Here is a 15,238-nt window from a genome sequence, read left to right on the forward strand (position 1 = left end):
TTTCCCTCTCACTCTCTCTCCCTGTACGTTCAGAGAGAAAAAAAATAGGGAAATTCCTTCAAGCTACTTCACTTCAGGTTTCTGTGGGATTTAAACATGCACACTGAGGCTTTGGTACAGTCCATGTTAGCGCCATTGCTTCTGATTCTCCTCTCCACTGTCGAGGACACTTTGTTACAATCAGTGAGGTGAGTTTCCACATCGCTTTGTGTTTTCTCTTGTTTATTTTGGGGCAGTTCAGAAAGTTGGAAGGAAGAGAGAGGTGCAGAGTTTTGCTGACAAAGAGCACTTTTGGAGAGCAGAATGGGGGAAATCTAGGAGTGCCGATAGTTTGCACTTTGTCGTGCCGTTTCCTCATGCTGCTTTACCTGCCAGCTGTCATAATACTGCATGCCAGGTCGTAAGGTGAACGATTTGCATTTACAGTTCCATTACTGCAACTTTGTATGTGTATTGTTCCACTTGGAGCATCATTGAGGTTGATGGTTTGGTGGCATAAGTGATATTTTGGTTGAACCTGAGTATTATATCATCAGAAAGCCTTTGTTTAGCCTTATCTTGTTGACAACAGATGAGCACATTTGTCATCGTAAACAAAGCTAAAACAAGTAGGAAAATTCCCCCCAAAATCTATTGTCCAAACATAACTCTGGATTAAATTTGGTGCAAAAGGGTGTGATTGCACTTACATTTTTTTTGTTTGTTTGTTTTTCATTGGTAAAATCAGTTTTCAATAGCTGGAATTTCACGGAAGTTGAATGTGAACGCTTCATCTCTCTTTGCTTTGGCCTTTTACAGTGGACTCCTGTGGAAACAGGACTGTAAATGTTGCCATATGATGCAAACGTGACAGAGCCACAGAGGTGGTGTTTACTCAAAGCACGTGCACCATGCCTGTGTAGATTTGCCTTCCAGTCTGGTGTTTATTGGACAATAGTGGCAAAACCACACATGCTGTGCTGTTAAAAGCTGAACAGGTGATTGCAGTGTTTTACTGTGTGTTTCCATATATAGATAAAACAATTTGTACAATTTAACAGTGAAAAAAATATTAGAGTTAAACATGCAGCAAGAATTCCCCAAGAAGGGTGGAATATTTACTGATTTTATCTTATTGGGAGTGACAGGAACACTTGATCTTTGAATTCTTTGAAATGTGGCCACTATTCTCAAACAGGAAAGCCAGGCCTGTAGCAGGACTGGGCAGGAATAGAAAGGAATGTCAGAAAGCGACCAAATGAAACAAATCTCACTGAGTGAGCCCATGGAGTAAAACTAAGCTCAGCAACAGCTGCTGGGATGTGCTCAAAGAGAGATGCAGTTCATTGTCTGCTGTTTTTTATTACCATGATACACAGTTAAATTGTGACCCTAAGCCTCTGGATCTTGTAATGTAGATCCATGCACAACATAAAACATGGCTAGCCGTACTCTAAAAACATTATGAGTTTGTTGTGTTTTTTTTTTTTTTTTTTCCACTGACCACTGGTGGCGCTATAGTTCACTCTTGCAAAACTGGGTCCTGTTTTGATTATATAATATCCAGTACAGGGTGACATATTACACATGTGAATGTAAACGATGTAACTTTCAACATATTCCAAATTAAGGCTTTGCAGATGTCAGTTGGCATAGAAAATGTATACAACATATTAAGCCTCAAGGACATGCACAGGGTATTTTAGTGAGACATTTTAGATGTAAATGAAACTAAGTTTATGCAGAGTGGCACTTTGGGTGCATTTTAAAGTCATCCGAGGGAACTTTGTGAGCTACAGCTGATGTAAGTGTTTCTGCTCTTTACTATTGTTTTTGTAACCTGATCTCTAAACACAAACACTGAAAGTTGGAGTCTACTTTTCACCACTTGAAACTCCTCATGGTTTTGCAGTGAAATACCAACAAATTGGGTTATCCATTATGGAAGGGAAGCTGAAATTAGAGCTTCGGTGCTCAAAATAGTGTGTGAATGAATGGTTAGAGAAATTACCTATACTGTGGGAGAATTCATAAATTTCTGACATTCTCTTCCAGAGCCTAACTCCTCAGTCACAAAAAAGGGAGGATATATGAGAGAGGAGGAAGACAGAGTGAGGGGGAGCAGAATGAAAGTCTGGTAATAATTACCGCAGTGAAACTTAACGTCCCTATCACCTTGCAGTTAGACTCTATGAGAGGACTTTACACAGGAAATCAAAATACAGACCGAAGGAACAGGGGACATAAGGGATTTCTGACTATGTATTTTAATACTAAAATTTAGTAACTTTTAGTTTGCATGGGTATACAAAGACCAAGTCCTTTTGATGAGATGAGAGAATTGTGTACTCGCACACCTGTCTCCTCTGTTAGGCTAAAATTATTACTCAATGTGGCCAGGGTCTTTTGTAAGAATAAAAATATTTTAATTTATTCTTTGCTCGTCTCTGCAACCTGCACTTTTTATTATTTAACAAATTTCCTCTCTTCACCCTAAAAAGGTTAATAACTTGCAGATGAAACAAACAACAAACTAGTTACAATACAAAAGCCTTGCAAAATGCCACTTAGAGATATTCATGTCATATCAGAGAAGCTTTTAAAACTCAAGCAGACACAGGTGGCAGTGCACTTGACCCTTGACCACAGGGGTCGCCAAGCCCATATAATGACTGACCCTTCTCTCTTTTTCCCAGCCAGGTGGGTGGTGTGTGTAAGCTGTCTTCAGAGTCATCTCTGCGCCGCTGCCGGACGCCTGATGGCAAGATCTGCAGTGGGAGGGGCGAGTGTGACTGCGGCGTCTGCATCTGCCAGGCCACAGACCCTGAGAAGTTCTATGGGCCGCATTGCGAGTGCCACGACTGGGTCTGTGCTACGCATAATGAGAAAACCTGCAACGGTGCGTACGGTGATATAGTGACACATAACGCAGGCAGATGTTTTGGTATTATTATAGGGCCGCTTACTTTAGCCAAAGCACGTTCTAGCACTTTGTTTTTAGTGGCATTCTGTGGCAAAAAAAAAAAAAAAAAAAGAAAAAATATGACTGCCCAAGTTTAATATAGAAAAGAATTTGTCATGTGACTCTGCAGATACATTTGTACAGCCAGGCATGGCTCCACATATTTCGACCCAGCTGGGTATTATATGACATGGTAGTTAGTGATGGGTGTAAGTGATGTAGCAGGTCTCTATACTCCTCTGAGCTAACAGCACAGAGGCTGGGCCGATGGGCTCATCTGCTGATGCTAATGTCAGCTGCTGATTCAGCCAGGTGTGGGGAAGAATAGAGCTCATCACGACAAAATCCTAATGCCTCTTGTTTAGGGTTTTAATATTCATCTTATTTGTTCCATTTACAAGATGAGCCTCATGAATTTCAGAAACTGTGAGTGGATTTAGTAGAGAGGTGTACTGTTGTGTCTTCGAGGGCCCACGTCACCCAGGCAGCACTTCAAAGGATTCCTCTGGTAATAGACAGCTGGTTGTTCACGTACACGTCACCAAGGCATTAGCTTTTGTTGGGAGGCACGGCTTTGAACTTGGCCAGTTGGCTGACATTTTACGAGTTGTTCTCAGCGAGATGAGCATCCTCACCAATCCATAAAGAGACTATAAGGCTGACTGCACAGTGCTCTCAAAAACAACCTGCCCCCTGAGATGCTCTCCACTATTGACAGTATTGGTCCTTGAACCGCTGCTGACATTTGGTCAGCCTCAAGCGCAATAAAATGAAGCCAAATTCAAAGGAAATAGAGCCAAAAAAACAATACAAGAACAACAAGCAATTTATATGGAGGTAGTAAGGAGCTGGATTTATGAGTTGCTATTTCTCAACTTAAGAAAGACTTTGAGTCTTTCCTACTGAGCCTGCTGGGCACCAACAGGTGTGCCACTGTAGAGGCTTTAAAAGGAAATAAAAATATTGAGACTCTTTCATTCCAGTGAGTGCAAACCTAAGTGTTTAGGCAAGATGCTGAACCTGAAAAGAAGGGAGAGAGAGGCTGGTACATGTATGTTGTTGAAACAGAAAAGAATCATCTTTCTTTTTGTTCAGTCTCTTCTGTAGTCAGTGGGCTGTGAGTGTCAAACCGGTCTAATGGAGATACATGTGCATGTGTGTTTGTGCGCACGTTCGTGTGTGTGTGTGTGTGTGTGTGTGCGTGCGTGCGTGCGTGCGCATGTGAGGGGGAGAGTGATTTATTTGGGCAGACAAGTTGGCTGCTGTGAGGAGCTCATTATGGTTCAGCGGTCTGGAGAGAGAAGGCCCTGCTTCAGCCTGATAATGGGGTTTCACTCACTGGCACACACTGCAAATGGAAGCTATATGCATCAGGAGAGGGATGGGTTTTCACACCCGGACACACACACGTGCGATCAGGCTCACTGTTGTACTCTCACTCTTGCACTCACGTACACAAATGCCCACAGCCACCCACACAGCCACACAACTATACACCCCACATACATCTGCGTTTATTATTCTCAAAGGATATTAAAAAGGATAAAGCAACCCCTCCCGCATGCTTAATGGCCCGCGCAGCATGTGCGCCCCGCCGTCTGAAATCACCAGCCAATTTCTCTCCCCGTAGCTCCCTTATCTCTGCCTCTCACAACTGCCCACTGATAAGATCCTATGGATTTTTCTCCTTCGGGGTAAACTGTGTGTTTTTCTTTTCCAAAGACATTAGCTCGCCTGGCATTGAGATGTTCTTTTACACTGGATGCCATTCATCAGGCAAACAGGGGCTAATTCACATCAGCTCAATCATGGCAACAAGTCAATCTGGATGAAGAAGCCGGGGATGATTTTAATTTGTTCTGAGAGTCTGATGCGCAGTATTTTTAGAGCCCATGTCGCAATGTGGAAATGAGCGTCGGAATAGGCAGAAAGATTCACTTGTACTGGCAGCTCAGCAGTCTTTCTAATTGGAGATCACCAATCCACGATCCAGTCCTGTGCCACCTGTGCAAGTGGAGAAATATGACTTGCCTTGTGCTAATCTTATTTTACAAAGAGGAAGAGCAAAGGTAATGGTTCACTGAGAGTTTAAGGATTCCTCTGTGCCAAGGTGTTTGTCTTGCATCAAATTGAAGAGATCCTAATTCTGCCTGAAAGCCCCAAGCTAAATAATTCTGACTGAGTTGCTGCAAAAAAGTACTATTTAAATGTGCTTTTCGCTCTGTTTGGCTCTCAGAGGATCACGCAAGCCTTGCAATAGCTTATATACTCAAATGTTTTCCAGGGGAATAAACATTAAGAAGAGGAATATGCCTCCATGGCATTTTGTTCCCATATGTTCTTTTCCTTAGGGTGATAGTCAGTGGTTTGGTCTGACTGGTTGAGCAGTTTCGGTCTTTTTTGTTTTGTTTTGTTTTGTTTTTTATGATTCTGTGCTACATCTCAGTTTTAGAAATCTAGCCGTAATACCACTAAATTTGTTTTCATGAGTCTGTGATAGTTAGCAGAACAATAGTGTTGCTGTAAGAGAGACTTCCCAGCGTCAGTAATGTGGATATAATAGATCCCATGGCCTCTTCAGAGACTCTAGACAATAGCTGTGGAGCTTAGTAATTCTTTGCAGTTGCAGCATGAAAGTTTTTAGGTAAGTGTGTGTGTGTGTGTGTGTGTGTGTGTGTGTATGAGTTTGTGCATGTGTGTGTGCTCATGAACAGTTGTAAAGGGATGAGAGTGTGTTTGATTTGTAGAACTCGCATAGCTCTAATGCTGTCACTCACATTTTTCCTCTCTTTCTGGCACGCCGTGTACCGTGGAGCAGTGGGATGATGACCTGGAGTAACATCTGCACACCAGCTGCACCAAACCTACCTGTCATTTCACTCACCGGTTTGTTTTTGACTCGGGAGTGTGTTTGTTTCTTCCTGCTCTGTCTCCCATGTGTGTGTTTTTTTGACATATGTGCCACATTTGGAGCATAACCTCAGACTCAATGCTTTTGAAGCTCTCAAGTAGAACATTTAACATTGTTTTGCAGTTGTAGCAGATTATTAAAATCAAGTGTTTGAGTCTGTTTGGGTTTTTTATGGAAATGGGGGAGGTATTCTGCAATACCTCCCCCATTTCCAGTGGAGATGTGGCTCAACGTGGCAGTGTTTCCATCCTCTTCACAGCATTCCCTCTTTTTTTCCTTTCATTGATGAGCCACGTGCAATGCTTCACTCTCTCTCTCTCTCTCTCTCTCTCTCTCTCTCTCTCTCTCTCTCTCTCTCTCTCTGTCTCTCCTTCTGCTGAATTGAGTGTAGTGTTTCATTCTGGTGTGTGTTCAGATTGGCTGTCAGCTGCTTTTCTTCCGCAATTTATGGTCTTTTTCCATTTTCAGAAACACCAAGGGTGGCCCAGGGCATTAAAGACTTTCGCAGCACAATCGAAAAAAGAAAAAAAAAATCTGTATAATCAACTTGTCAGAATTACAGCTGCAATACTGAGTAGCATTATAGGCATTATAGCTAGACTGAACCCCTTAGCGAGCAATCATGTTGGAGTTCAGTCTTCATTGGAATATAATGACTCATTTATTTGAGGGCTTTCGCAAAGATTCATTGTAGAGTGACACTTATTGCCCACAGAATGTTTGATCAAGCAGGTCAATGGGTGTCTCCTCTGCATCTTTGGTAATCGCTCCCAGCCCCTCTCCAACCCCCACCTCAGCTGCTGATGTGTTTTGAGGCTGAAAAGTATGTGTGGTGTCCAGAACAATCTGTGACTTTATGATCTTGGAGGACTTTATCACATCTGTGTACTTCTCACTCTATCTCAGAGGAGTAGTTGAGACAGGGAGGTGCAAGGCGTTACAAAAAAAAAAAAAAAAATCCCCCCTGATGGATGGCTGTTGTAGGGTTCTTTGAGAGCACATTTTGTGGTCTCTCTCTCTCTCTCCCTCACTCTCTCTCACTCTCCCAGGCTATGGGTTTTCACAGCCTCTGTTCTTTTCCTGGCTCTGCCTCCAGCCTCTGTGGCCCCTGCCAGAACCAGAGGAGATCCCACCCCAGGGGGTGTTATGTCAGCAGCACAAAGGAAGTCAGTTTGGCCAGTGCTGCTCTGAACAGAAATCTGGTGCATCAAGGGTGCATTTTCTTTCAATATTACATAAGCCCATGTCGATGCTCCCCAAGTGAACATTGTAAGAGAGCTCAGCCGACAATGGGAGGACTGGTCTATAAATTTCACTAATGGCACTAGCAGTCCAAAGTTGTGCAGTATCATTAGTTGAACACATAATTAACTGACTTTTTTTCTTCTCTTTTTTGTGGTTGACATCCACAGCATTATCATTGCCTCTCAAAACTGTTCATTTCCCATCGGGAGAGAATGTGGAATGCAATCCTTGAACCATTACAGCCCATTAAGCTGTTCATCTCTGTAGTTTTCTTTCCTTTTTTTTTTTTTTGCTCTAGTACATGTTTTGATTTGCTATAACTCAGATGTTCTGAGCTTTACTGGGCAATATGCCTGTGCGGTGAGTCACCTAATGGTTCCAGTGTGGGCTGCAAGGAGGAAAAGCCACTCAAGTTCGTCCAAGTCCACCAATCAAAGGCGTTTTTGATTGGGATGCATTAAATCTCCAGAAGATTTCATGCTGTAGGAGCAAGTGTTTTTACATTGCTGTGATCATGCCTGGACTGGGATGGAAAAAACATATTTTCATCAGACTTATTACCAAGGTCAAGACAGAGCTGGTGATTTAACGCCTAAGCAGAGAATTTTAAATGTTTTGAGAGGAAACCCGGAAGGATGAAAGTAGGATTCCTCTGTTCTGGGTGCAGTGCACACAGAGAATGAGTTATTACCTGAGACAGGTGTCTCCTGGCTTTCCTCCACAGAACATGAGCTGACGTGCTGTCGTTTCACGCTCCACAACCCACAGGGAGAGGCAAGCAAGGAGGGAATAATTACTCACTGAAATGAGTATCATGTTATATGGAGAATATGATCTAAACAAAGTGAATGGGTAAATGTCATTTGGATGGGCATCACCAGGTGCAAGAAATAAATGAGCACAAAAGCAATCTCAGGTTTTATTTCTCAGATTTCCAAATAGGCTGTGTATACAGTATATCTTGCATTCTAGTTTTGCTTATAATTGAAAGGGTTTTGGAAATCTCAGAATGGACAGAAGATTGCCTCAGATGTAAGTAATATAATGTGTTATTTTTTGCATGAGAGCAAATGACTTTTGATCTTGAGCAGAGAGAAAAGTGGAATATGCAATCATGGAGGACATGTCTCATGTTGGTCCATTTAATCAGAGCTCATTTAACAAGCAATCATTCAAGATTGCTTCATTATTATTATGTTCCCTGCAAACCTATTTCCTTGTTTATCTCCCACCCAATGATATATTCTCTGTTTATCATCAAGCAGGAGGAGCTGTGAGTTAAATACTAAACCTGAAATTAGCCTGCCTGTATGAGTCACCATCCTCTCCTCATCAACAGTTTATCATGGTAACGGTATACCACCTATTATTACTGTCGTAGCTGCTAGCACTGATTCACGCTCTCCCTGACCCCCATTGGATGTATCTGGGTGCCGGTCGGGACCAGATTGGCTGGGTGCATGTGTCCGTCAGAGCAGCGTGGGAGGGGCCCAGACACCCCCAGGCTGCAGAGAATTACTGCTCAGGAAGCACCAAGATAGATAAACTGTGGACAGACAGGCAGCTTCCCACACACATAAACTTTAGCCTTGCAGATAAAAAGGATCCAATTTATATGTCAGAGTGATTGTCAAGCTGAGATTAATACGGGGCCAGTGGGTGGCAGTGACTTCATAATATCCTGTTGAATTAAGTTGGGGAGAGTTAAGTCAAATTCATGATTTAGCTCTATTGTATACGACTGTCTATCTGGACAAAACTAAATAATAATAATGATAATTAAACAAAATAGCTCACTAAGGGACGAATCCAGCTTTTACATTTACGTTGTTTATGTTGTATTCCTGGCACTGTTTTGTAGTTTGATGTTGTATTTTTAGTGGACCCTACCATTTTTGTATGGTTATCTTGTGGTTATGTATGCACAGTCGATTCATTGCAGTATACAGGCCCAGACAAATCTTCTTTGCAATGTTATTAGGCCCCCAGTTTGTTTCTCTATCTCTTCAACCTCTTCAGATTTTGCACATTGTATCAGTATGTGACTATATCTAATTGTTAGTGTTACCGTTGTTACTGTGAGAAAAGGGAAAATAAAGGCAAATATTAAGCAACTGTCTCATTACAGATGCCAAAATCTAAATTGCATGGATGAAGTTAGGCTAACGAATGGTCTGCAGCTGTTGTAAACTCTTCATGCTTTGCTGTCTTATGTGAAGCACCAAGCACCATGCATCATTTCACTTATAATAGAGTGAGATTATTTGCATGAGTGTGCATAGAAAATGCAGTTGCCATTAAGAAGAATTTTTTTAGATTTTAGCCAAGAAAGAGGGAACAGAAAGGAACCCATATGAATTTCTTTTCGGGAAGCGTTTTGTTTTATTTGTTTGCTTGTTCGTTTTGTTATTGACAAATGTACTGAGCCTGTCTAGTTTTGTTTGTCTGCATATTCATAATTTCATTCACTGTGAGAGTGGTGGAAAGTGACACATGAAAATTGTGCTCCAAGGCCCCGTGGTCCTCTGAACCAAACAAAGGTGAATTAATTTACATCACTGGCATATATTCTTGGCACAGCTACAATGCTCTCCTTTTATTTGCAGGCGTGTTACAAAGGAGATGCAGGGAGAAATCCAGCATAGAGGAGAGAGAGCAACATGTTTCTCCTAAAGCTCTTCCTAAGCTCCTTTGTAGCGGCAACACCTCTCTATGTGCTTCACATTTGGTGAATTTACTGTTGGGAAGTATAATTATACCCCAAAACAACAAAAACTCACCAGAAATGCAATGCAAAATAAATACCTATTTTAAACCATGTTGATTTGTTTTGGGCTGGACTTTTCCTTTAATGCCCAGCAGCTGTAATGAAATTGTTTTGTCTGCACCTAGCCTGCGCTGAAAAAAACACCCAAATAGTAGCTGTGTTCTAGACATATTTTATTTATTTATTCATTTAATCTGTGTCCCAGTGTGATTTAGCATCACCATTAACTGAAACCCACAACCTTGTTTTTGATGTGCATGACTGTTGAAGGTTATTCAAATAGAAGCCATATTTCTGAGGTTGTGTTTGCACTCTAATGTGCTGACAGCTTTGATGACAGCCTCAACACCCAGAGAGGCAAGTGTGGATGAGAATACAGTTGTAATGCAGACAGCTCGCAACAGACTATAGCATCACATTTTTTTTTTCTTTCCAGAATGGCAACATTGCAATAACACAGACCCTTGAGTTGTTTTGTTTATTTTTTTAAATCAAGTTACTTTTCTACAGCAATAGAGGTCCACAGCCTCCCAGAGCAAATCTACTGTCATGGTAGGATTTGTAATGTTAATTACATTGTCTAGACACCTAGAAACAGTCTATTCACAGCCCCACCATTTTTTTTTTTTTTTTTTTTTTTTTTTGTTACAGTTTATATGACATGGCAATAATATAGAAGTTTGAGTTCTGCTTTGTTTTATTTAGTTTATATTCCTCACAATTAAATTTTCTCTGTGGTGCAGCTTTTACTGAGGCTCACTACCTTCCATATTCTACTTTTCCCTCAACTGGTTCCTTTGTTTCCCCCAAGACGTATCGATAATGAGGAGAGAGAGAGGGGATTTGTCCCATTGTTAAGGACTGATGGATAGCCCTTGAAGAGGACATCACATTTACATGATGAACGAGTCAGGAAAATGATTGAATGTGACACACAAGGCCCCCTGCTGCTAAATGCAATGGGACCAACATTTATAATAACTTGTCAACAGCCTTCATTTGCATCATACGATTTCCCCTGTATTTCACAATCAGAACAATGAGAAATAGTCAAGCCAAAGTGCCCATACAAGCCCGCTGAGCGTTGAGGACGATAATGCTCTCGGAGTTTGATGTGGAAGCTATACATCATCCTGAAACTGTGTGCTTTGTATTCACCAAGTGTTCCTAATAAACCTGGACAATTTGAAGGCAAAATAGAAATATGTCATTGCTTTTTGTCTTATCAGTGCATGTGAATGTTTTTCTACACATGTGAGAAAGGGACTGACGAGAGAGAGTGAGAGAGAGCGAGAGAATGAAATTCTTTTGGTTATAACCATCCATCAATCATTTGACTAATGGTTTCAATGACAGTGGGGCCCATTACTGGCATTATTTCAACTATTACACAAGCTCTTACATTTTGTAGGTTCATGGAGTAAATTATGCGATTCCCGTGACTTACAGCTTTAAGGTATGAAAAGAAAACTAATTATTATTATAATAATGAACAAAAACAATTAATGTTCTGTGTTACAAATCCCACAAAACAATCACTTGCAGGTATAATGCGTTTGTTATACAAATTAGGAGACAAGAGGCAGCTGAGCACTTTACCCCAAAGTTACTTTGCTATTCTGCAGGTATAGTGCCATTCCAGGTGCATGTAACATATGCCTACATGTGCCAGTCCATGTGTTCATGGAGCCGCTAGAAATACTGCCTGTTACGTCCCGAATGCAGTATGATCATGCTATCCATCATTGCCAAACAGCATGCGGTGTGTTTCATCTTCTCTTTAGACCGTGGCTACTGTGACTGTGGGAAGTGTGAGTGTGATGAGGGCTGGTTTGGAGAGGCCTGTCAGTTCCAGGAAGACTGTAACCTGTCCAACAAGAAGAGCAAAGAGCTCTGCAGAAACCCACAGGGGGTGGTCTGCTCCAACAGAGGTACTGGGACCACACACAAACACATGCACACAGTAACTGGTACACACACTACACACACAGACTATGACCAGTGAGACACTGTGCATCATAAAGGCTCCAGCTAGTGAATTTTAAGGTTGAACTGAATTATCAATACTTTTTGTCACTGATTCTCGTTCATGCATGAATCTATTAATGCACCTGTATTAGGGAAGGAGAAGTTTTTTACACTGATAGATATGTGTAAGAGACAAAAATGTCACAATTATCTTCCCCATATGAGAGAAAAATTATGTATTATGTATTATGTATTATTATGTATTATGTGTTATGTATTATTATGTATTATGTGTTTTCTGTGTGTGAGAAGGCAAATGTGCAGATGTCTGTGTATTGCTCTTAGGTTTTTGTGAGTGCTTGTTCTTTAAGCTACACTGCAAAAAAAAAAAAAAATCATAAGAGGTCATTTAGTCTCATATTCAGTGTTAAAATTTTGTTTTTTTCTCAAAACAAGTGAAAAAAAAAAAAAAAAAAAACTGCTAGTGGGATAAGATAAGATAAGATAAGATGTACCTTTACTGATCCCCATAGGGGAAATTCAAACTGACACAACAGCACAGGGGAATGTAGCTAACATCAAAAATTTCCACAAAGCCTACACATCAAAAAGCAAGAAAAAATTAAAATTAAAAATAAGATAAAATAGGTATAATAGATACAATGCAGTGTGCAATGTCAGTGCAATGTCTGTGCAGTGTCTGTGTGAGATGTGAGTGGGATGAGATAATCCCACTTGTTTTCAATACAAACCAGCTTGTTTCCAGACGGTTCTTGAATCAAGTGTCACTTTCTTGATACTGATACTAGTGGGCTGATCTGCCTTATTCTGCCCAGTTTCAACATATTTATACTTGTTCCCAAAAAAAGAAAAACTGAAACAAGTGAAACTGCACTGGAATCAAGTGTGTCGTTGCTGTAAGTGCATGTGCAGTATGTGGCCTGTTTTAGCATGTATGAATGAAAATTTATTCACAGCATGCAGTCATTTAGCCTTCTGTCCCTCAAGTATATCATTCGTAACGCCCCAGTGCGCACACACACACACACACACACACACATACACACACACACCTCCACCAACACGCCAACTCTCAGACACCAGCCCAGCACCGTTGGCTGTCACACTTATGCACAGACGTTGTCTCCGATGCACATCTGCAAACCAGCTGGGTTCTTGGCCTTAACGTGCATTGAATCAACACATACACACACACATGCACACATGCATCTGCCAATCTACACAGCGCACACACATACACACGCCCACACAAGCACACCAGCTCAACCTCTTCAAATAAATATGCTTGAGCTGCTGCTGAGCCTGGTTTCTTTGATAGGCACCTGCCACTGCGGCAGCTGCATGTGTAACAACCCGGACGAGAGGAGCCTGGTGACGGGACGCTTCTGTGAGTGTGACGACAGCGAGTGTCTGGACGAGGACACCGGCGAGGTGTGTGGAGGTACGCCCTGCAGAGCCGTCTCAACCCCTCACTCACTTCCCCGAAACACGACAGCCACCTCAGTCAAACATATGCTTATTTAAGGACTGTCTATCCTTTTCGCTCTGCCTTGGTTGACAGAGCACTGTTGTCTTTCTGTCATGTGTTGGTTGCTTTTTTCACCAACTGAGGAGCAGTTGACACCAATCTCTGTGTATGAATATATTCAAAACCACATTAATTAAACTTGAGCAAGTGACACTTTTACTTCAACATTGTGCAGCAACCCACACTCACTACACAGTGTAATTGTAACAGTTTTTTTTGTTGGTTTGAGTTCACATGAACATTATTCCCTGCATTCAGCCGTCATCAGTAGGGCTGTAAATCAGGACGTGATGATGGCCTTTACACAAGTTGATACAAGCTCTCATAAAAACACCTGGGCCCCACATGTTCTATAAAGGTTAATTGGAAGTTAATTGTAGATTGACCTGTCGTCTCCACTACACTTCATGGTGTTAGTTACTCATCCCTGTGTTCCCCCCAGGTTTGCCAGTGCCTGCTTGTCAATGTTAATTAGCCATTCAGTAATTTCATTTTGAAAAACACATTATGGTCTCTGCCTATTAGGCCTTTGTGTGGAACAAAGTCATTAGAATTTGTCCAAGAATTCAAAGCAGCCCTTAATAACCACAGCATAATTAAATTCAGTGGAAACTGATTTTGAAAGGTTGAACCGCAGCTCTTTATGTGCAAAACATGTGACGTGAGCTTTTGATTCAAGTTAAGCTCTAAGTTAAAATGCACCATGTTAAAGGTGATTGTAACACAAAAGAGCCATACATCAGCAGAGAGTAAGTAAAAAGATGAAAAGCATGACTATGACAGTATCTAGGTAGATCTCAATGAGATGAGGGCACTTCTAGAATAAAATTCCCACTTGAATGTAAAATTTAATCAAACTGGTGAAGACAGAGTTAGTCATATAATCAAATACAGTAATGCACAAAATAGATGAACAATTGGTTCTCTGTTTATGAGCTTTCAAAGTACTCATAGCAGTTGTCTTGTGCCATGAGAAAATCTTGACAGAATATGTGTAAACCATTGCCACATTAATTGTGAGATATTAGTATAACTAATATAAATAAGCAAGACCATTATGGAGAGGACAGGCTGCACCTACTGGCCTTTGCACTGTGCTTTACATTGTATGCCACAAGATGGATTTTTCTCAGAATCTGCTCAAAATCTTCTCAAAATCTGCTGTGCTTTATAGCAAAGAGACTTTGCTTTATGGAGGAAAAACAAACAAACAAAGAAAAACAGGACAAGATTGCTGTCCTCAACATCCCTTTTGCAGCAGGAAACAAACAGCATTTTTGGGAAAAGTGGTTAATTTTTGCACTAACATACCATTGGTGTCAGATTTAGGCTACAAATCATCTTGACCCTGGTCTCATTTGTTGACTGTATTTATCCCAAGGTGTCACAATTAATTTGACAATCAAATATTGATGCTAACACCTTTGAGCAAATCCTAGAAAACTGGATTTACTTCAAGTTTTTACAGGTTTTACTTCGCTACTTCTCTCCAAAATATTATGTTGTAAATCTAAACCCAGCAATATGTTGGATTCAGTTGATAACCTGATGCAGTCAACACTTCTCTTGATGTGTATGTTTTCATGAGTCATTGCAGAAATAGGTAGAATGGAGTGTTTGTAGAGGAATAACACCGAGAAAGGTAAACTCATTAGTTGTTTGTGAATGTGCATTCTGCTCTGCTTCCAGGCCATGGCCAGTGTTACTGTGGAAACTGTTACTGTGACGCCGGTTGGCATGGAGACAAATGTGAATTCCAGTGTGACATCAGCCCATGGGAGAGCAAGCGGAGATGCACGTCTCCAGATGGCAAGATCTGCAGCAACAGAGGTCTGCTTCCAGAGAGAGAGAGAGAGA

General features: G+C 41.2%; 1 protein-coding gene across 1 annotated transcript in view; it reads left to right on the forward strand.

Annotated features, from left to right (window-relative positions):
* itgbl1 (integrin, beta-like 1) overlaps positions 1-15,238 on the forward strand; it is a 36,354-nt gene continuing 21,116 nt past the window's right edge. Inside the window, exons 1-5 of the mRNA XM_030081168.1 lie at positions 1-188; positions 2,676-2,878; positions 11,649-11,795; positions 13,172-13,294; positions 15,071-15,211. Coding sequence (XP_029937028.1) covers positions 97-188; positions 2,676-2,878; positions 11,649-11,795; positions 13,172-13,294; positions 15,071-15,211 — 706 coding nt within the window. The 5' untranslated portion in view covers positions 1-96. The remainder of the gene's footprint in view (positions 189-2,675; positions 2,879-11,648; positions 11,796-13,171; positions 13,295-15,070; positions 15,212-15,238) is intronic.

Source organism: Myripristis murdjan, chromosome 21 (assembly GCF_902150065.1).
Source record: "Myripristis murdjan chromosome 21, fMyrMur1.1, whole genome shotgun sequence".
NCBI classification, from domain to species: Eukaryota; Metazoa; Chordata; class Actinopteri; order Holocentriformes; family Holocentridae; genus Myripristis; species Myripristis murdjan.